This window comes from Eimeria necatrix, genomic scaffold (genome assembly GCF_000499385.1).
Source record: "Eimeria necatrix Houghton genomic scaffold, Enh_scaff6, whole genome shotgun sequence".
Lineage (NCBI taxonomy): Eukaryota > Apicomplexa > Conoidasida > Eucoccidiorida > Eimeriidae > Eimeria > Eimeria necatrix.
The window spans coordinates 30,670-52,662 of NW_013651701.1; the positions used below are offsets into that span (position 1 = coordinate 30,670).

General features: G+C 49.0%; 4 protein-coding genes across 4 annotated transcripts; 1 reads left to right on the plus strand and 3 right to left on the minus strand.

Moving 5' to 3' along the window:
- Positions 1 to 4,462: 4,462 nt before the first annotated feature.
- On the minus strand, positions 4,463 to 5,969 carry ENH_00071530 (hypothetical protein, conserved; the record flags this gene model as incomplete). Its single annotated transcript, XM_013577309.1, has 6 exons — positions 4,463 to 4,600; positions 4,796 to 4,875; positions 5,000 to 5,096; positions 5,225 to 5,324; positions 5,545 to 5,687; positions 5,823 to 5,969. 6 exons carry the CDS (start codon positions 5,967 to 5,969, stop codon positions 4,463 to 4,465), a joined length of 705 nt encoding a protein of 234 aa, XP_013432763.1.
- Positions 5,970 to 7,478: 1,509 nt separating this feature from the next.
- ENH_00071540 (hypothetical protein, conserved) lies at positions 7,479 to 8,378 on the plus strand (the record flags this gene model as incomplete). The annotated part of the gene is made up of 2 exons (XM_013577310.1): positions 7,479 to 7,899; positions 8,074 to 8,378. The coding sequence occupies 2 exons, from the start codon at positions 7,479 to 7,481 to the stop codon at positions 8,376 to 8,378; spliced, it is 726 nt and encodes a 241-aa protein (XP_013432764.1).
- Positions 8,379 to 9,411: 1,033 nt separating this feature from the next.
- On the minus strand, positions 9,412 to 17,230 carry ENH_00071550 (NAD(+) ADP-ribosyltransferase, putative; the record flags this gene model as incomplete). The annotated part of the gene is made up of 29 exons (XM_013577311.1): positions 9,412 to 9,483; positions 9,610 to 9,678; positions 9,911 to 10,047; positions 10,141 to 10,279; positions 10,563 to 10,664; positions 10,867 to 11,052; positions 11,248 to 11,346; positions 11,507 to 11,590; positions 11,776 to 11,827; positions 11,948 to 12,003; positions 12,114 to 12,220; positions 12,361 to 12,431; positions 12,570 to 12,668; positions 12,789 to 12,867; positions 12,987 to 13,024; positions 13,185 to 13,293; positions 13,390 to 13,486; positions 13,682 to 13,852; positions 13,960 to 14,070; positions 14,484 to 14,628; positions 14,858 to 14,902; positions 15,069 to 15,170; positions 15,296 to 15,561; positions 15,689 to 15,850; positions 16,142 to 16,213; positions 16,357 to 16,420; positions 16,655 to 16,727; positions 16,846 to 16,993; positions 17,150 to 17,230. 29 exons carry the CDS (start codon positions 17,228 to 17,230, stop codon positions 9,412 to 9,414), a joined length of 3,036 nt encoding a protein of 1,011 aa, XP_013432765.1.
- Positions 17,231 to 18,515: 1,285 nt separating this feature from the next.
- ENH_00071560 (ribosomal protein L27, putative) lies at positions 18,516 to 19,704 on the minus strand (the record flags this gene model as incomplete). Its single annotated transcript, XM_013577312.1, has 3 exons — positions 18,516 to 18,708; positions 18,841 to 19,077; positions 19,694 to 19,704. The coding sequence occupies 3 exons, from the start codon at positions 19,702 to 19,704 to the stop codon at positions 18,516 to 18,518; spliced, it is 441 nt and encodes a 146-aa protein (XP_013432766.1).
- Between the last annotated feature and the right edge of the window lie 2,289 nt (positions 19,705 to 21,993).

Here is a 21,993-nt window from a genome sequence, read left to right on the forward strand (position 1 = left end):
CCAGAAGTGGCCTGCCGATGCAGCGGTAGCTAGACGCGGCGCTTTCGCTGAGGTGTCGAAGAGCAAAAGAAGAGGCTTTTAGTGACACATCTGGCGCTGCTGAAAGTCCAGGAGCAGTCTAAACCAATACAATCTCCGTGTAGTGTGAAAGAACCGGCGAAGAGCCGTCGCACCCGAAACATGCGCTGCTGCTACAATTACCCTCTTGGGACGCGAAAGCTGAAGCCCCTTCAGGTTCAAGCTTACGCAGAAGGAAGCAAAAAATAGTCGGCAAGGCTACAATTCAACAGCCAATGCGCCAGCCACTGCAGTACCCTTCTGCATGTGGCGGAGGACCAGCTGTTGGTCTTGGGCGAGGGACGGTGGGTTTTCGCTTGTGAGCTGAATTTAAAGGGTCTACGAAAATGGAATCTGCCGAAGATAACAGTTTTTATGCGCACGAATGCGCACGCCCGAGGTTTCACCCGAGGGAGGAGCACTGCGGTGCAGACAGGCGCTGTCGACTTGAGGCCTCAGGCCGAAGGTAGGTGTAGTGACCTCCTCTCAAAATGAAACAATAGTTCTAACATCACAGACTACAGAAGAGTATATTGTTTCACTTTGGCGTTGCTACCAGACGCATTAGGTCGCTTGTTCGCCGTTCGCTGCAAACTTGAACTGGCCAGCACTGGACACGGCGACTTGAAAGAGCTGTGGTCTACTTAGCACTTCGCACCCGCGACATAAGCGTCCGGATGCCATCATCTTGTGACATTATTCTCTCAGATTGTCGGTTTTTCACTGCTACCAGAAACATGTGCATATTTCCCAGTGTCACTGCTCCGCAGTGCGCAGTTTTCGATACTGTTGGTGAGTCGCTGCGTTGGGGGAAGCCAACTCTACGCAGCCTCAAATAGTAAGCTCGCAGTCAAAGGATTCTGGCTATTCCTATTATGTCACTTTCAAAAGTCTGGCTAGTAACCAGCCTTTTTTCAAGGCAACCTTACCACTTGAGGCTGTGTAGAGTCTGCTTGCTCTAGCAAAAGTGGACGTCCAACTTTCGTCATCCAGGTTGAGATCTGAAGCTCAGTTAAATAATTGCAATATTTACTAGTATGTGACTTGTCTCATCAGTCTGTAGACAGCGCCACTACCTAATGGAGAGGCTGCTTGGACGCCTTCTGGCCTCGCCATGGTACTGCATGTCTCAGCCAACTTAAAAACTTCTGTTTTGCAAAGCCTTATTTTCGCATTTTCTGACTTTCGAAATACGTGCGAGATTTTGAAAAACAACGCGGACTAGGCCGTTTACTCGTCTGCTGCTCTGCATCTTCTGAACGGACTTGTCCGGAGCGAACTAGAATCAAACTTTCGAACAAAGCTTGCACAGAACTTGTGCGAGATATTAAAGAATCGACCATATTCGTGGCTGAGCTGGTTTGCGGAAGGAACTGAGTTTTGAAGCAGTTGAGAAAATCCAGCCTTCCTGAATTCTCGAATTAGCAATCTGCCCGCATGCTCGCTCAACCAAATGTGCAATTGGGTAGAAGCATCTGCCGGCCTAGTACTTGCCTTATGCACCGATTCTTTTCTTTAGGTTTTGCTCCCACGAGTCCAGTGAACCGTCCTGCTCTATAGGCTTGCTTTCCGGGCTTTCTGGATACCTTTTCGCTGCCATCTCTTTTCCTGGCGAAGAGAACGTTACTAAATCACTATTCGGGCACTAGAGGAAGGCCATTCTCGACTTAGCTGCTTTCCAGAAACAAACTGTCAAGTCGATGTTGTATTCCAGCTTTGGCCCAAGTCTCGGTAAGTGCTCTTGTCAAATTGCGAGAGCTATGCTACTACTATTACCGGGGAAAAAGTCAAATACCATGGCAACAGAATGCGCCATGTTGAGTGGCGGGAAAACGAGGGCAACAGCCACCATCTGCTTGACTACCAGTTGGATACATAACTCGTTGCTCTTGAAGCAACAGCTACACGAAAGCGTGCATATAGGGAGTAGCGCTGCACAGGAAACTTACGGGTATTCATACCCTATCGCCTATGGAAACAAAAAAATGCATACAAAGATTCCGTAATATCGCAGAAGCATTATGTGCTGCGGAGTACTGGCCGGGGAACTAGGGAGAATTCAATCAGCGACACATTGATCAGGCTTCATACATATGCCTTGTCGCAGTTGCTGGAATAAACGGTGCAGATTCGCGAGATGTGGCACGTTACCACACTCCCAAAAAGCTGTCTAATTTAGGCAGTGCACCAGCATGGTGTTTAAGCAGAGGCAAACCCGTCGTGCACTGCTAGTGTATATTTGTGTTGCTGCACAATGGTGTTTGCTGGAAGTAAAACAAATGCAAATACCTTGTCTGCAAAAGAGCACCAGATGTCTGGACTTCAAACGGCTTGCCGCGTCTTGCAGGCAAATCTTCCCTTGAAAAAGTAGAAGAGGCGTGCATATTCGTGTGGACGAAGCGTTTTACGTGGTCATGTAGGGCTTGCGATGTGAAAAAATGTTCGCCTCTTGGCAGCAATCCCCTACGATGAAAGTGCCAGTGGCGGCCTCCTTAATGCAAGCTGAAGACCGTCAAGAAATGCCCACCTCAGAATTTCTTGTCAGCTCATGCAGTGCTCATTTGATTTGGCCAAAACACTAAAATTCTTGGCCAATCGAAAGGCTTGGGTCTGGGCACAGAAATGAGTGCTTGGCAGCACTTTATTGCTTGCATTGATCCTTTAAAATGCCATCCCTTTAGTGCAGCACGAAGTAGAAAGACGGCGACAACTCCCTGCATCCATGGTTTCAGTAGGCGTACTGCTCGACGTATGCTTTACAGTAGTCTTCTAGTTACGGCGCTGCAACACGAGGGCCGTCAGGTACTAAAACAGATTAGCGCTCCGCTGGTAGGCTCGCGCGTAGCCTTCGTCGGAGCCATTGGCATAGCTTCTAACCTGAAGCTAATCCACGCGCCATTAATTTGCGTATCCTCTATTTCTGGAGGAGGAGTGAGGCCTTGTGCCATTTGGCTGTTGGGAACGGTTCTTGGTGGCAGTTCCGGGCTTTGCCGACACAGCAACTGGAAGAGGGCCTTCCTCCGACTGCATTACCCGCACAAAACTCGCAGCATTCACTCACTCTAGAAATCCGCAATGCTTCAATCCGGGAGCTAAGCAAGTTCATCACTACATGGCTCACATGTTTCGAAGATGTGACGGAGGCGCTGAACTTTGACTTTGCTCCACGGCGGCAACAGAAGATGAATAAGCCAACCGCGGCTACGACGACGACTAAGATCGCCAATGCAGCTACAATAACTAAACGTAGGCAGAGAACAGACAACCGCTGATATTTAAAACTTCCGCCAAGCATGGAGCAAAACGAGGACGGTTGTCCAACTTGTTTTGGTGAGTGGCTAGTGAATTGATTGAAACGCAGAGGCGGAAGTAGAAGGACGACAACAGCATTTTAGATGGCTACACAAAACTACATGAAGAGTAGAAAGTAAGCTGCTGAGAATCCCCGTGGCCTTTCACCATATGAGACCGTACTCAATACTGGAGGGAACTTCGATGCTGGTGCCGAGTCGCCTGAATCGTCTTCGAAGACAAAGGAAGCTGCTGAAAAAAAAAACACAACAGCTTGTTGCACTTGAAGCAGCTACATTGCATTCTCCGCTATGTTAATGTACCGAGCAAGCGGGGAATCTGCCGAACTATTTGTGTCTACTGTATGACAACATCAAAGGCATCAAGAGCACTTCTAAAGCATTCACCTTTTGGAGGTTCTTGAGTGCGCACATCTGGATCTATCATTACACGGCGCACGACGGTTCTGGGGATGGAAGTAGTGGTACTCGTGGTCAAGGCGGGAAGCAGCAGAGGCCTTCCTGCTCAAATGACACAGGGAGGCAGATTTGCTCTCCCTAGCCCCATATAAACATATACTGACCATTAAGGTACTACACCAAATATTTTTGGATATTTCAAACAGTGTAACAGCCGCTCCTCAGTATTCTCAACAGCCGTCACCTTAGAAAGACAGGCGCGGCAGTGAGCCCCGCAACTGTGATATTGAATTCCTCTAAAGATTATGGACCCCACAGCTTTTCTGCGAGGACCAAACAAGTAGGAACTTGCCTGTGTTGGGAGTACGAATAAACCCAAAATCCGGAGCTATCTCTGGAAGCATTTGGCTGACTTTGCCACTCTCTACCGCTGATAGCCACCTCTTCAAGTGCTCAGCGTGCACTTGCTTATCTGGAGTGGCAGCCCTGCAGGAAAGCAACGACAGCATGCGATATAAGCTAGTAGAAGAGGATCTGCTGATAGTTGTAGCTCACTGTTAATAGGCATGGGCATGTAAAAATGCACGCATGCATAAAGTAATGTATACATCACTACAGTCAGCGCTTAGCAAGGCGTACTGGCATCTCCATTAAGCAACAGAGAAACTCAAATGGTCTGCTTTGCAAGTGCTGTATTACGTCAGTTGAATTATTGTTCCATCAGATGCTGTGGAAAGCTTGGCCACCTGGAGAGCCCTGGGATTTCGCACTTCAAAAATTGATGCGACTGTATTACGTAGCTTCAACAGTCGGTCTTCAAATTCCGATGAGTTCTGCACCATTGCCGACCCAGCAAGAAACAAATCAAGCATCTCACAACGGGAAGTGCTTCTCCTGTGCAGCGTATACGGAGGGTTGGGCTGCTGCCATTTGGACGTGCCACAATAGAAGAGACAACACCGACAGGTTGGCTGCAGAATGGTTCGACATGCCTTTCCATTCAGAGTATGCTTCCTGCAAAGACTCACATCCTTCAGCGATTTCACCCACTCAAAATCACGAAGTTTCAGCCAGAGCTCTGCGTCATGCCTCCAGTCCGCATCAACTCCTGAGAGCATAAACCAAAGATCTATCTGAGCCGCCGCACGCGAGCCAGTATTCACCGAATAACAGGGTAGGCTGGTCAAACGATCTATGGTATGTAACTGGGCAAATTATGGGAATTTACTAACCTGGCCTCTGCCACACTGCCATTAGGTCACTCAACGAGCTCGACGGTATCCCGTCAGCCACTCCTACCAGACCAAATGAGAAAGGCTCGAGGAGAACCTGCATCGCATACCACATAAATGCAACTTCGGAGACCTGGGGCGCCCCTTTTTGCTAATATTGTGAGGCTGGCCAAAGACCGGCTGATGTAGGATAATTGCGAAAGCCTGGTTGTTCATGCTATGTACCTTTCTACTCCCAAAGCGCCACTCGCCGAACGCATCACTAGACTGCTTGAACATTTCCCTCATGTGTCCCAATAGATCGTAAGAGGGGATTCCGCGGATCCTGAAGCATATTCGCATGCAAGCTACTCAATAGAGTTCCGCGTTTCTCCCCGCCCAGCCTTCTTCTCTTCTGGCATTTTGTCCCCAGGAGATGAGCTGCAGCAACTTGACCCAGTGTTTACACCCTTATTCGTTGTTCTGAAAACTGTGATTAACCCTCTCCCGCGTAAAAACTATGAAGCGCATTTTCTGGTTGGCCCCATCGTGTCAGAGTCACCCACGTGAAGGTCCACACTGCGCATGCAGTTGCCTCGCGCTCATCTGGCCTCAACTGCAAGGGAACAACTCTGCTTGGCTCTACTCCGAAGGCAGCTGCCACGCGGTCAATCGCTTCTCGAAGAAGAGTTTGCGCTTCATAGTAGTGCTGAAGAGGATGCGCCACACAGCAGCTGTGAACAGCTCAGTGCACACGCGAGCTAAGGTGCTGGCCTCATTAAGCATGCTGCAGCAGTGGATAGGAAACAAGTAATTGTCGTGACGGCTAATTTGCATGTCCCACAACAGCAATGTCGGTCAGTGAAACATTGAGCATTTTGACTCCCAACGCTGAGTCCACGCCCTCCAACCTCCTGGGGTCAGATCTGGGAGCCAGAAGTCCATGCTCGTGACCCTTCCACACGCGGTCATAATTGCTGGAGCCCTGCATTTTTGGTTACTTCTTGCCATAGAATTGCGTCGCCTTGCAGGCAGTGTCCATAGGCCTACGATGCTGTAGTGCCATTGAGGTGTTAACCTCGAAAGGCACTGCTGAGAGGCTAATTGCTTCTTTTCAGCGCAATAAAACTATAAAACCGCCGTCTCCTTGTGCTGCTCTGGTACAACCGAGAGCTGTTGTGAAATCAGGGAGAAAGAGACGCCTTCGAGACACTCACTAGTGGAGTTGAAAACCTGCCGCTCAATCCCCTAAGTTTAATCTAATTTGAAAAGAATCGCTAGCCGATTCTTACAAGGCCTCAACTGGTCCCAAACTTCAGGGATCAAGACGAGCCGGCTGCGAGACGCAGCCGAGACGTGACCCAGCTTGAACTCCAGCCGTGGTCCTCACACACTAGAGTAAACTGTAGGTATACGTGTAAAAACTTATAAAAGCAAAACAGATTAATGAACAAAATTTTAGTTTCATTACCCTATACGGCAGGTGCTTCGCGCCAGCCGCAGCATTGGACCGCTCGCGTCAAACGCCGCATTGCCGCCTTACAGACAGCGCATATGAGATATCAGCGTGTTTTCTACTGTGAAAACACACACGTTAAATATATGTGATACGTAAAATGACCTCATATTCCAACACATCGAGTTCTCCAGTCATGGACATGAACTATCCCTCGTGGACGTGAGGTGTAAGACGAAGAGAAAAGAGGAAGTTTTGTAACGAATGATCAGAAAGCTGCTGCCGTCTGTCATTCCTAAAATTTCCATCTTATTGGTTACGAAACTAATAAAGACTGAAGCAACTAGAGAGTGAGACGGTGTGGAAGTCCACCCGGAGTCTCAGGCGTGCAGTGACACTGGCACAGCAGGGAGTACCCTATGGGCATGAAAACAAAAAAAAATAGTTAGAATGCCCCAAAGTCAAAATCGGCTTACTGTATTGTTGTTTACGCTTATTGAAAAAGTGAACCATAGCCCTCCGGTCATGCATGCCAACGTCGATTGCTGGCGAGCCAGGGCCGAGTAGCTGCGACCTGCCGCCCGCTGCTGATTTATGCCCGGCTTTATGTTGCAGTAGGACGAGAACAGTGGATTTTTACAGAATGGCTTTATAAACTTCATTGCTCCTTTGTTTTCCTTCTGCGTCCGTTGTACTGTTCTGCTGAGGCTCAACTCGGCAAACTGAGCCCCGACTCGAGCTGCTTTATCTTACTCCTCACGAGGCTGCACCTCCACTGAGTGACTTTCTCCTTCTGTCTTCTCTCTGCAAAGGGGAAACTTCCTTAAATATTACGAAAAGACCTTATTCCTAAGCTTTTGGACAACTGCTGCGAGTTCCCGCCGGTATTCCTTCGAGGACTCTGCGCAATGAGGTCCACTAATATGTTCCCGTGCACACCACCGAATCGTACATAGGCTAGGACTACATGAAGAGTGGCTGCACACCACAAGTCCCAAGGAGGCACAGCACGCAGCTGCAGCAGCAATACTGCGTTTCAGCACCATGGACTCAAGCTCGCCTAGTTCGCCGCAGCCACCCCAGGGCTCGCCACCTCCATCGCAGCCCACGGCGAACGAAGGAGCGACTGAGGGAGCACCAAAGAGAGCCAGCAGTATAAGAAAAAGTAACGATGGAGGGGTGATCGAGCGGCGCCCCCCAGAGCAAATTGTCGTGGGGGAGATACGACAGAATTTAGACGATCTGAAGTCCGCGATCCTCAGTTACTACAGCCGTCTCTATTCGCAGCCTGGCCGATCTATTGAGGAAAGGCTTGACAGGCTAGCCGCACCACCGTTTTCAAATACAGTGAAAACGGGACGCCTCCCGCCCGCCAATAAGGCCAGCAGTCGTCCAAAGAGGCAGTCAAGCTTCGCAGTTCCCCCACCCAACACGTGTTTTGACTTCCTTGCAGAGGAGCAAAGAGGTTAGTTTTGCACTACACAGCGAGATAGGCGCTGTACATTCAACTTACAGTAGGTAGCTCGCACTCAGACCAACTGAGCTCTTACTCAAACTAGCTTTCCGAATATCTACTGAGCCGCGCTGCCTTTCTCGTAGGCATTGTGAGTGAAGTCGTTGTTGCGAATTGTGTTGGCAGAGGGAACAGTCACTGGTCAAACTGATTTACAGAGAGATCCCAACTTGCAAAAACGCTTCTACGGGATTTCGCAGCTTCCGGGGGATAAACCCAGTTCAGGGATGAGAGGTCATTCTAACCTTCTAGGCCGTCAGCTAGGCGAGGCTCGTGGTGGCCAGATTAACGAGCTACTAGAAGATCTGCGCTCCAAGTGCACAGCGGCCTCCGCAAGGCTGAACACTTTAGCGGACCAGCTCGAGCGAGAGGTCGAGGACCCGGACCTGCGTGAATGGGAGTACACGACGTACCCAGAGGTATGTTCGTAAGCAGTTGGAGCTTCACATTCTGCTGCTGTTGCTCGCAGTTCTTCGCTGCAAGTTCTGAGGGCTCATTTTCTCAACCCTTTTCACTACCCGGACGTTTTCCTCTTACGAGTTGCGGGAGTTATGGGTACCTTTTATTGTATTGCCAAGTGCACCAAGTAAACTTTCTAGAACTGAGCTGTTTCTTGTTGCAGGTTCGACGGCAGCCATACCTGGGACGTGACCCTGAGCTGCGACGGCACTTATTGGCTATATATAGGGACCTTTGCCACCAGTCGCGGACGAACCAGTTACGAATTAATGCAATCAAGAGCAAACTCAAAGTTTTGAGTCTTCACACCCAGTCAGATATGATCAAGCTGAAGTCAGACCCGCGCGTCGCATTCTGACAGGCATGTGTACAAGGCATAGCCTTGTTAGCGGTACAGCGTACAGCGGACACGCCTAGCAATTGGAGAGGATCCAAATTGCACAGTCAGCTCTGCTTTGGCTGATGGCAAACCATGACATGCCAACACCACAAAGCTCCAGTAGAGCATCGGCGTTTCTAGTCAGTCACCTTGCATCGCTGCTCCGCTCCGTTCAACTTGCTTTTTTTTGTAGTGGTGGACGACAGTGTCCGTTTGGCACCCAAAACTAGCTGAAAATTATAGTTTGTGAACTTCGGCTCGCACAACTTATCTGCGGAAGGCTTTACCGACGTGACTGGCGCCGCTGTATAGTAGACTGTGTTGCAGGCACAATTGAGTAGACAGAGGCTCCAAGAGTAATACAGCATCTGGGATGGGATAGAATAAAACTCTTGTGCTTTGATGCTTGACGGCGCTTTTTCTTTATTGAGGGGTCTACAGCAGCGTGCCTTTGAGCAAGAAACTCGCGAAGGCTAAGACAGCGCGGTTCAACATGCAGACTGAGGTGGGGGTTCGGCGTTCGTCGATTTTGAAAAGATTTGAACAACTTAGTAGCTACAATAAATGCGAGATATACAGTGGTGTTGCAGAAAACAGTACTACACAGCTATTCGCGAGGACAGGCGTCAAGGAGAATCAAGGTCAAAGGATTCGAACTCGAACTCGACATGAACCAGGTAGCGGATCTTGACTTGGCGCTGCAGCATTCCCCCAATACACGCCCGCAAACAGCGAGATCCTCGTTTTTTAATATCACGGGAAGCAACGTACTTGAGGTCAAGTACCAAGGGACGGACGGGCTGGCGAACGGTGCCGCCACTCACCGGATCGTAAACAATATATTCATTGTACATCAGTGCCGCCTCAGGCTTTCCGGGTATCTCTTCCCTCAGCTGAATAACTCGCAGTCATAGATGCTAACGCAGCTACAAACTAGCTATAGGCGAGGGGAAAACGCTGTGCAGTGGATATGCAGTGTTTTGGAGGCGTCACCGTAAGTGGCTCGCGCATGCAGGCTCCTGTTTTGCTATACTTCACGAGACGGAAGTCAACAAAAGTGGTCACGCCAAGCTGCAACCGATGTGTGCATCGCACAATTAAAAATTTTCGGCATTTGTAGCTCACCTGATCTATAGTTTTTGAATTATTCCAGCTCTTTCCCCCGCAAACGCGCACAGGTTTCTCATCAACTACCGAAGGGATCTCGAAATCAGATTTGGGATTCGGGCACATGCGGCCAATGCCTTGTGCGCTGTCTTGTCCTGCAATGCCAAACAACCAACGCCGACAGCGCGGCTGCGTACAGAAGCAACTGAAAAGCAAAGAAGGCGCCAGCTAGTTAATGGCATGCTCACCATCCTTCTTGCATTTTTTTGCTGCCTCGTAGTCTGCCTGGAGGAATCGGCGCTGCTTTCCCAGAGCAACCTCACAAAGAACGAGGAGGCCATGTGGTTGAGCCGAAGATGCGTAACAGTACTGCGATGACTTGCTGACCTGCATCACAGTGCTGGGAGCAAACCCGAAGTGCTGCGCCGCTGGATTTCTCACTTTGCCACCGAGAGCACTCAAGCGAGCCGATGAACTTCGGCCAAGCAAACTGCCTTCTCCGAAAATTTAGTCGTGGCCAAAAATAAGTACATTTGCCTTTCTTTGTCTGTTTACGCCTGCTTTTGCATGTCTTTACTGATTATTCTTTCTTCCCCCCAGCACTCATACGGTGACAAAATGCTGCATCTTAACTCCACTGAGTAAGACAGACCATTCGTCGGTGTCTCACCATGTCTGCGAAGTAGATTCCCTTGTCAAACATGTATCCAGATGACGGCGCCTCCGGAGGAGCAATTTGAAGACCCTTTGCAAGAATACTTGGCCAGTTCGTCTGAAAGGTTTCAAGCCCAAGACAGGTTGTTGGTGTACGCAGCCCGTAAAGTCTCATGCCAGTATCAGACGTTGTCAGACCAAGTAATCAGCATGTTTCGGACTCCAGGAGCAAGCTATTCGTTTGTAGTTTTGCTAATGAGCACGCTAGTATGATGCACGCGCAAGTACCACCTGCAGTACTGCGGAGATCCGTCGCTTACCAACCGAGAGCCGTGCCATAAAAGCATGCGATTATCCATTTCTTTGTTAAAGCGTTGCGCTTCTCCTTGGCGATCACACTTGAAAACACTCTTTACCTTAAGCTTCCAGGTGTTGTGGGTCGGCGCATGCGTGTTTGAGATGAGGCGTTCCACCAACTTTCTCTCCTCGTCGGATTCACTTACTGGCTGAAGCAGTACATCAGCACAAGCTAATGAGCGCCAAAATGCACTTCGCGAACGCGCTTGTTCACGCCTTAATTGTGCTCCAGAAATACTGAAAATTGCTGTCATGCATCAACTTTGCGTGATGCGGTTTCCGGGTCCCATAAGGCAAAATAATTGGTCCTTGGCAGTAATCTAACCCAAACAACAGTCAAGTACCTCGAGCTTGCAGCGCAGCTGTTCATACTGGGCATCTAGTGGATGTTTGTCTTTGGCGTTCAGCAATGCATCCGTCAATAAGGATTGCGCAACCGATACCTATGAAACAATACGGCAGTCAAGCTAATAGCATTCCCGGCATCTCACAGCAAACCTTGCACGGAAGGAAATCTGAGTGTGGAAATAATTTAAAGGCTTTGCTTCTTCTTGCTTAGTGCGGCCTGAAGCTTTGTGTGTTGCATCTGTGCTTGTGCCACACCTCTAAGAGCTGCTCCATCATCTCAATCTTAGCCCTCAACTTCGCAAATGAGTCGAGAACCGGAGGCTTTTCGGAGACGGCAAACTGCAGGATATTTGAACATAATTGCAAGGGCGACCCATAGCTGAAGAGTAGAACGGTGGCTTCCTGTAGCTCTCGCAGCTCTCAGAAAGGTAACATGACGAATGCAGCTTCACGCACTACGCAGTGCAGCACAACCATGATATCACTCCCTCCCCATGGTGCTACTAAGCATAGCTAGAACTTACGACATGTGGTATTTTGATGTAAAACCGGTTCGTAGCATCAGCGAGCCGAGTCCTGGTTGCAGGGAATAGGAAGCCTCATTCTTTTTATTCATATAATATCGTTCAAGAATCTCAGATTGCACTGAACTTCACCATTGTTCACTTGGCAAAGACAACAAGCCAGTCAGCTCACTGGTGTTTTAGGGTGTTTGTCTGCGCTGGATCCTCGCGAAGGAGGTTTTGGATTTCCTGTGCGCAGACAGCAAAGACGCCGAACAACTTATGCTCGCGTAAAAGCAGTTCACCCCAAATGCACTGCGTCACAAAACTTTCACTAGATTGAAGCCTGTGTACATTACCTGGAGCACGGCATAGCCTTCTTGCAGCTGCCGTTTTGAAATAGAATCAATTGGAAGCTTTTTAAGGTTTAGGTGCTGCTCAGAAAGTAACTTCTCCGTCAATTTTCCTGTAGGGCCACAGGACCAAAACTGTGTGTCCCAGAAGACTGATGATGCCGCACTACCAAGGTGAATACTACGGAACAACCATGCACCGTGGACTTCTTCAAACAATGGCCCCGCAATCAACTCATTAAGAGGGACTTACGATCGAAAATCAATTCAACGATGGCCTTCACTGCTGGAGGCAGAGTGCATTCATCTACAGTACTGCTGGCGCTGCACCAGATATACAGGAGGCACACGTTGAGCGAGCTCTTAGCTGTTTGTCTTCCCCTTTAGTAGTTTGCGGAGGTGATGCACTAGCCTAAGCGCGTTGGCAGGAAGAGTGCATAGCCCTCTTGTGTGTTTATATACCTGGCAGCTTCAAGCTTGGGCCGTTTCAAAGGTGGTTCCTTGGCGTTCTTTTGTGTCTCATCACCCATTTGGTAGCCTGCTAGCTCCACGAAACCGTACCTGCGAAAGCATTACGGATTGCTAAGCAGTTTACATGCCTCAGTGCCTGGGGCTCGACATGGAAACAAGCTGTGAGTTTTCATATAAACAACGCTGATTGTATGGAAGGACAAACAGTACCTTCCGGGTTGCTGGACAAAGCTGAAACGATCATTCCAGTGGGTGCCTGTCAACCCCAAGAACTTTGCCTCGAATGCCTCTGCGAGCGGTGGTAGAGAACAAACGAACTCAACGCTTTCTATCGTTGCCAGCACGCAAGGCAACACATGAATTTCGCCTGGCGCATGCGGCAGGAAATGTGCTAAGGTACTGGCTTACCCACTGCAGCACCCACGTCTTGCCCAAATGATTGTTGTCTGAAGCCCAAATTTAAGGCACATCAACGGTGCAGCTGTAAACTAACCAAGTGTGTAAATTCCAATACCTGCAACATCTCTAGGGCTTATAAGCAAGTAACTCTGAATATACAGGCTAGATGGACTGTGTTCTGAACCAGTTTTACACTTCTTTTCTTACTTATAGTCGTTAGTTAATTTATCGTCCGCCCCCAGGCGACCCCACTTCGTGAAGAAATGAAATGTCTTGTTAGTTTGGACGATCTGCATGGAATAGTACTTATTGATCCCTGAATCGTTCAGAAAGGAGAAGAAACGACTTTCCTCTCGTCAAGGAGTACGCATAATGAGGTAAGGCAAGCACCAACAGCGGGGCGATCGCTGACCAGTGCTAATATCAGTATACTGCGTGGTGCAGTTGAAAGCATTTCCATAACTGTCCACGTAAATTCGACCTCTTTTGTTGCTAAACAAAGGATCCACCTACCACATCCAGTTCACACGGACAGTTCAAAAAGGAGCCCTCAGAACAGCACTACAGGCAACATTTAAACAGCAGGCACTACCAGCATATAGTGTCTTGATGCCCTGCATGGAGCGACTAAAAGCTCGACGAATCTTTTTGACTTATGGGCCTTATACAAAACTGCCTGGAAATCAAGCTTAAGCTGGCAGTACCTCCAAGAGAGGAGACTTCTTCGCGATCGGCGGCCGCTGCGTTTGAGGCTTTTCTTTGGCTTGTGCCTCGCTGAGCTGCTTGAGAGATTCCGCCGCATCTGGCAGTTCATGTGTTAGCTTGCCCTCGACAAGATAATACTGCGCGTACTTTTTCTTTCGGAGCAGTAGACCCTATATGCAAACACTCATAGAGCCGAACCATCAGCCCACCATAACTGACGCAAATCTAGTGCGCACTGGCATGCACAAAGGCAGCTCAGTGAAATGGCAAAGCTAACCGTTGGCCGAGGGTCCGGGCCGTCACTTGACCCCTTCCATTTGCGGCACATTGCCAGCTTAGACTTCGGCTCCGAATTTTCTCGCTTAAGTAGAGCGCTTATGAAGTCACTCTGCGCCACAGAAGTGATTCACAGCTGCATGCAGATTGACAAATTATATATACTTGAGATTCTTGATATACCCTGTTGGTGCGATGGCTGTGGTGGGTATTTTAGTGGAATATGACACATCAAAAGGGGGGCATACGGCTTCTGCTCTAGCGTTGACAATTTTACACATTATAGTCCCGTGAAAAATACGGGCAAGATGCGACGTTGACGAGTGGGGACTAAATATTCACCAAGGTATTTCTACACGTGAGTTGTGGCGCAAGAGTGGATCTGCCCCACACCCATTAGAGACGTCCCACCAATAGGACATGACAACGTTTTCACGACACAACAATACGCATCCCAGTAAGAGAGTAGCAGCAATATGCTTGAACAAAACTCCGGACTAACAGAAGAAAATTCAAGCAACTCACATGCACAATGGGTACACCAGCAGCTTTTGCATCGCGATACTTCTTCGTAAACTCGTGGCTGTCGCCGTCCCCTACAAGCAGAAAGGTTGTGCGACCTTCGAGCTGCTCACTGGCAGAACACAGCAGACCACAGAAAAGGACTCGTCTGAAGTGCGAAAGCAGTGCAGAGACTTGTATAAGCACCGAGTCGAACAAGTCATGGTGCTCCACCATCGTAGAGCATGTCGTGAATCATTGTTTGCGTGAGCTCGAGCTTCGAAAGAACATCCCCAAACCCCCAAAATCCCACAACACCAAAATAGCGACCCCGAATCATTGAAGTCCACTGAGCAGCAAAATAAAAGGAGCAGGCTGCGAAGTGGAGGTGCACCTACGTGTACTCTCCAGCATGCTTCTCGATCAAAAGTTGCAGTTCCACTCTGCAAAAAAGGCCGGGAAGATAGCGGAATGTATGCGTAGGCGAAAACTGTCACTGACTCAACAACACTGGAGTGGTAAAATAGTATACAAGTTTAAACTGAATTTCTAAGGAGCAAAATTGGCGGTCACTACTTGTGCGTATACAAATTTTCAGTGCATTCTCACTTGGGAGGGTCTGTGGCTCCGACTGAGGTGAAACTCAACCCCACCAATTCCTTGCCAACAGGAATAGCTTCTGGCTCGCTCGATTCCTTCTCAGCCGTTGAACTGCATGCGAAATGAGCCCGCATTCAAGTACTGACAGACATCATCATCGCAGCTCGACATCAATGATCAACGGGGAAAAGCAGCTTCGTAAGGTTTGTACTACCCCTCCTAGGAGGGGTGTTCACTGGGGAGTTTCAAGGCCTTCCAGTGCCTTATTAAGTCCTACGGCTTGGGGGAAGGCGCGTCTGCGGCACACCCAGCAACCGCAGGCGGAAAGAAGCGGGAGATTTAGCGCTGTCTTGCAAAGTCTTCTCTGTGCTAACTGTCTACAGCCTTTAATTGCCGGGAGGTAGCGCCTAGGCTCACCTAGTGGATTGCCTAGTTCCATGCAGCCTTCGACACCTTGTGGACACTTCCACTTCTTAAACACTGGGATTCGCTTTGCTTCGTCCTGATGGCCAAGCAGGTACATTGTTCGTAGGTTAGAGTTCGGAGACTGTGAGTAAGCTTTCTATTCTTATGAGGACGCTCCCCAATAAGCAACGATTGAACTCAAGGGACGTGCATAGCAGACGCACTGGCAACACAAATATCTCCGTTCGCTTAAGGTCATCGACGGAAACGCCTGTGGCAGAGTTGTCAAAGGCTTCATTCGGCCTCAGGATATCCGACAATATGAACGAGAAGACGCATTTGGTGCTCGCCGATACGTAGCCGTTGCAGCGAATTTCGCCCCCATACTGCGGTAAACGAGCAGTCGCTCTTGTTTGCGTGAAGTTCGCTTCAGGTGCTCACAACATACGAGAAGTCTTGCAAATCTTGCGCACGCAGTTGCTTACTTGAACCAATGAAGTGTTTCCACAGATCGGGCAAGGGGGAAGCTTCCCAAAAATAAATCCGTCAGCTACGATATGCGCAGCCTCACCAACCTGGAAATGATTCACGCAAGAGACCTAACCCGCATGTTGCGCCTTGAGCTACAACTATAGCGAGCTCTCCAGAAAAGCGCACGCGTGAACGTCAGGGCTCACCGAGATTTTTTTTTCGTTGTAGGGAATCCCATTTGCGTCGAGAATGGGGAGAAGCTGTTTTTTGGGAATTTCCTGTACACACAGAAAGCAGGAGTTGAGAAGGTCTAGGTAATAACGCTGCTCGGCGGCTACTGGGAAACATGCAGCCAGTCGCGCCGCAAGAGCTCTATTTACAAGCCTCGGAAGTAAGATCCAACTCAACCAAGAGTACTTACCATAAGCATTGACTTCAGACTCCAGATCGCATCGCTGCGCCTTTTTACGGCCTGCACAGCAGGACTGTAGGAACCGCAAACAAACAGCAGAAGTCTCCATATTGTGCACAAGTGCACGAGCACATGCACGTACGCTGTGTTCCATATTGTGCGCAAGTGCACGAGCACACGCATGTAAAATTGATAGGCCATGATGCTCATCTATCAGCTCTTTTTAGTTGGTAATGTGGGGCGCCTAAATCAGAACAACTTTGCATGAGTGAACTACGGTGAGCCCAAATTCCGAACAATGACTTACTGGCCTTCGTCGATTTTTGCATCAAAGCTCTTCGCAACTTTGAGAATGTCACTCCACCGCAAGGCCTGCCACACTGTTGCATCGCCCAGGCAAAAAGGAGACTGCATGTGACTGTTGTGTGCGTTAATAAACTTTTTCATGGTTCATTGGGGATTTTTGCGTCAGCGAGGTCCCTATTCTTATTCACTTACATCGGATTTCCCCCAGATTCTCCGTGAACTTTTTTCCGCAGCGCAAATGGTACTTTTGTTCATCAAACCCATCGTGAAAACGGCTCCACACTTTCCTTAGGAAGCGCAGTGAGTCCAAGGCGATACGGCCATCACACGCCTGTCCGGGCTCACACACACCTATGCAGCACTCATTGGCTCCCTAGTTTCCTTCAAGTGTTGTAGTTGCTACGATGCAAAAGAAGATGGAAAGACACCGTTAAGACTGGCAGGGCAAGCCACAGTTTTGCAAAAAGATGACCGTGTACTGTAGCTTGTTGCTGACCTTGCAGGTAGCCCGGTCCGTCGGCGCATAGTCGATGGCGTAGGGGTTCGGGATGGGTGATTGACTTCCTTTTGGCGCCATGTTGGAGACAATGAGTTCATGTACTCCGTACAAGACTCACACTGCAATAAAGGGATACTGTTGTGTAGGAGAGCTGACACCGAGAGGATCTGCTGCAACGTTGCAGATCAGGCAAGTGACCCGTCGATATCTGCGTACTCTATAAGCCCATCATAACAGCAACCACGAAAAGCGTGCCCTTGTGTTAGAGGCTTGGTCCGATGACTCGATCAGTGAGTTTCGCTGTGGTGGACGTGAACGCCGGGGGACCCGAGTTTGCAAACTCCACAAGGTGCGCTCAAAATAATGCAATATATGTTAGTGGTATAAATTTTTTCAATTGACAGAGCGTGCTGAGGTCGAATGACAACTCGAGTCGATGGCTGTTTCAGTGTCTGGGGTTGTCGGGCCACCAGACAGAATCACCCTTGCGTTGCAACTAGCTCTTCAGCCAGAAATACCGCTATTTGCAGCATCCTCCTACTTGCTTTGCATATTAGAATCTATTTCTAGTATTGTCATTGCGATGAATGGGCTGGGTAGGCCGTTCGATTGTCTGTCACGTTCAAATTCCACTAGCGTAAGGCGAGTCTCGAGAAATGTGCATTTACTAGCCTACGTACAGTGACAAGATGAAAACAAGTCCACTTCCAATAATACAAGTTTTCTGCAAAGTGGAGCACAGCTGTTCAGCAAAAAAAGCTGCCATTTCCTTCGACGCCATGCCGGCCCACAGCAAACTTGCCTCTCAAGTAATCCCCAGCGGTGGCACCCGACTGAAAATTCCACTATACAAGCAGGGGCACAGACGCCAGCCCGTGATATATTAAGTGCGTAACTGCTCGTATTCGTGTAGCTTTGTTCATGTTGTTGCGTCCCCGTCCACCCAGCGATGCACAAAGAGTCCGTCCAGTAATGCGTTAACTACGATAACTGCCTACTTTACGTGAACTGATGCAGGCGATTTTTCCGCTTGTGACGAATTCTTAACACCACCTCAGCTACCAGTTTGTGAACAAAGTCGGATTCCACCGAAGTTCCGAAAAGCCTATTTCCTGCCTACACTACTGCGGCTGCGCCAGCTGCGCAGTGTACGATGTTTGCAACAACAAAACTTCCCCAAAAACCCCTTCAATCAAAGTTCATTCACGACTCCAGGGCTGAGCCTCTGTGCTTGTCGTGGCAGCAACACTACAACAGCCGACTGTGAGCCCAGCTGTTAAATCCGCGCCAGCACAAAACAAGCAGAGGCATTGCCAGCGCAATCTTCGCATCCCCCGCGATACTAACTGGCGGGCAATCCCGCTTAGAACCGCAGCTTCTTGCGAAGGAAGAGAACGTCCTTCGAGACCTTTCCAGCCTTCTCGTTGACAGGATTCATAAACTTCTCGTAGAAAATGTTAGCCAGCGCCTTCTTTGCCGACTTACGCATGGCGCTGTCTTCTAGGGAAGCTTCTGGCGCGAGGGCCTTCACGTCGAAATCGTTGCTTACAGTGTAGCTGAAATGGCCAGCGCAAGCACGAGAGGCCAGAACTACAACTAAAACTGACGCACCAATGCAGTAAAAATAGCAAAGTGTAGCGTTTAACATGATTCGATCACTTGCTGCTCATTCAGCAATGCATTCTCACCGAGTGGGCATCAGGTGACGAACGTTGATGTAGCGGATGAAGGCCTTGGGACGCATGCGCTTCTGCACCTTGGTGGTACTCATGCGCTTCGAAACGCGCAGAGGGGCCTTCTCAATGCCAGCAACCAAGCAATAGCAAAAGTGGCGCTCCTTCGTCCCTTCGGAGGTGCTCACCACCACACCCTTCTTCCCGGCCATGCGGCCGTTCAGGACCACCACCACGCGTCCAGGTTTGAGCCTGTAAAGAACGAGCAGTCATGCACTGGTGGGTGGACACTAAATGTAAGACAACACAAGAAAACTACAAATACAATGCCAGTGTCACTGCGCCGCATGTGCACACAAATGTTTGCGCTTGCATTTCTTCTCCGTGGAGATGATCGTCGCTGAGCATACATTACAGAGAATCCCCTTCTACCGGTACTCCGCAATTACTTTAAACTAGAGACAAAAAAAAGGCAATCCACTCAAAACTAGCGCCGCGCGAAAGATACCAACGCAAGGCAACACAAACACAGCCCCGCTCCAGCGGACCTTCGACCTCCCACTTGCGCCACCCACATAAGACGGAATAAGCTTGCAACAAATTCTAGGGTGACATCGTCGTAATTCCCCTGTCACAACTGCTTGAGAGACAGCCAGTCAATACAATAAGGAGACCCCACACTCTTCGAAGCGCACGGATCCCAAGTGGCAGCGGTTTATCTGTAGCCCAAATGAATAAAATACTAAATATTCCAGGAATGAGGTGATTTTCGTCCGAGAGATAGATCAGCGACACAGATATGAACGCTCATTCCCCCCACAAGGCTGTGGTTGTTGGAGTGCTGCTGAAAGAGGGCTCGACGACTCACAGCTTGACCATTTTGTCGACTTTATTTGCAAATTCGGCAAGGTCTAAGCGCCTGGAAATCAATGCGAAAATCCCAGGTATCCTTGCTTTGGACGTTCTGGGCCCTGTTATGGTAGCATCGTTAAGCAGCAGCTGCAGTCCGCAAGGAAGCCGGTGCAACCCTCATCTTGCGACTTTGCGCAAGCCCCACAACCCAAGTGGTGAAGCTGGACAAAATTTATAAAATTGACAATTAAAAAAGTAGTTGCATAGCTCAGATGGGATTATAAATGCATTTAACATTCTGAAGAGCTTACTATAGAGCGCCCTTGAGCAACGGGCAACCTGCTGTTTGACCGAAGTCCCTGGTGGCGCCTCTCCGCAGCTAGTATATTGCTGAGTTCTAACAGAAGAGAACAACACTTATCCACTTAATGCATAATAAGTGGACTTTGGACAGTACACAGGTAAAGCCAACGCAGATATCACTGAACAATAGCAAAACTCCGAATCGATGTGGCTGTTGCGTAAAACAGTAAAGGGCTGGACGGCAATGCAGCATCCGTTGTCTCCAGGCGCGGTGTCGAATTTTCTAACGATACACTAGTAATTCGCCAACTGATTGCCGAAGTAGAGCAACTAAAGTGAATGACCAGGCAAGCACATCAGAAGGGCAAGCTCCTTGCACGAGGAAAAATCTAAGACATGAAGGCAGGATCTCACGATAACCTTTATTGACCTTGTGGGGTTATGCTTTGGCAATAGGGCGGTATAGCATGGGTGATGAATCTGTGTGTTAAGTGGCTATATTAGTTTCCCTACCCTACTGCAATAGATGCATTTCAGGGGTGCTAGTCATGAGCAACTAACGAATATTGGAGCAGCCGCTCAAAAATAAGCTCTGTATCCTCTTCCGTGCTGAGAAACTGAAAAATCTGGTTAGACCTAAGAGGAAAAGGAATCAAGAAAGCTATACCGGAGGTTTTGCAGCAATAGCAAGGCACAGTGAAAAATAATATACCATCGCAAAGCTTCTAGTTCGCAAAATTGCATAGAGGAATAATAAAACTATAATCGCAGTAGAAGCCCTGGCTTCCTCCCGCAGACCCTGTCTCGCCATATAGAAATGGGGGAGTACACACCCGCGGCACTTCACGCCTACAAGAAGTGCAAACAGGTGCAACTACAAGCTAAAAGGACAGCATCAGAATACATGCAGGAGATATGTGAGCTGCCATAAAATGGGCCTCATTTTCCCGCCTGTCTGAACCTTGGCAATCTTGGTTGTGGAGCATGAAGACAGCCCACGTGAGCCAAGCATGCGCTTGCCAGCCAACTATCAAGAGCTGAATCCCTCTACAGCTGCCCTTTGCTTGCTCTTACCCCCTATTTAAACTGAACAAGAAGTGCTGCAAAATGTATTTTCGCGCTGCATATTGAGTGAGGTTATATTTTCTTCCATGCGGCCAAGGAAGGCCGATAAACGGAAGTTTCCCGCCCAGTCTCTGCGTCTAATCATAACTCGCACGTGTTTAGCGGGAGTTTTCTGTTCTGCGTATCAGCATTCATGTTACACACTGGAGCGCTTAGCACCCGTTTCTGTTCATGAGAGAATTCGGCAGCGCCTAAATTGGGGGTATTCTGGTAAGCGTATAGCATTGAGACGGGTCATGGTTTGGGTGCGGCAGCGCACCAGGAGACTTAAGGACTTTGCCAGTGTGTCCCCCACCGACTCTTCAAATCCTGTCTGTGAAGAACACCTCTAGCCTGTTCCACCAGATGTGACTTCGGGTTCATGGGCCGCTGCTCCATCTTCCAATCCTTTCGGCCCGTTATCTAGTCCACATTGCCATACGAAACCCAAATAGTGAGCGCGTGTCAGGTTTTTTCCTAAGAAGTCGTGTTGATCACCGCGTTCTTAATTCTACCTGTAGGACTGGGTGGACGGGGCCATGACTTTCAAAAAGCTAGAATGTCAATGTGCTCGTCTACTCTACTAACTGTCATAGTATTTACATACTCTTGATACTTACCCGGCAAGAACCATTCGCTAATATGTGAATCTAACTGCTAGGTTCCCTCACAATAGGTCACCAACACAATCACCCATATGGACTGCAACGTGTGGTATAGCGCCTAGGCCCTAGCATGCTAAGAAGGCCATACTTAATCAGTTTGTTGTTTAGGCAGAGGCACGGCTGTTCACACGTAACATGTGCCGAGAACGCTCCGCGGTTTACACAGTCGTTCTCAGGCCCGTGGAAAATCGAGACCAAAATACCCTCATGCAATACAGTAGGTGAGACATGAATCATACGCTGT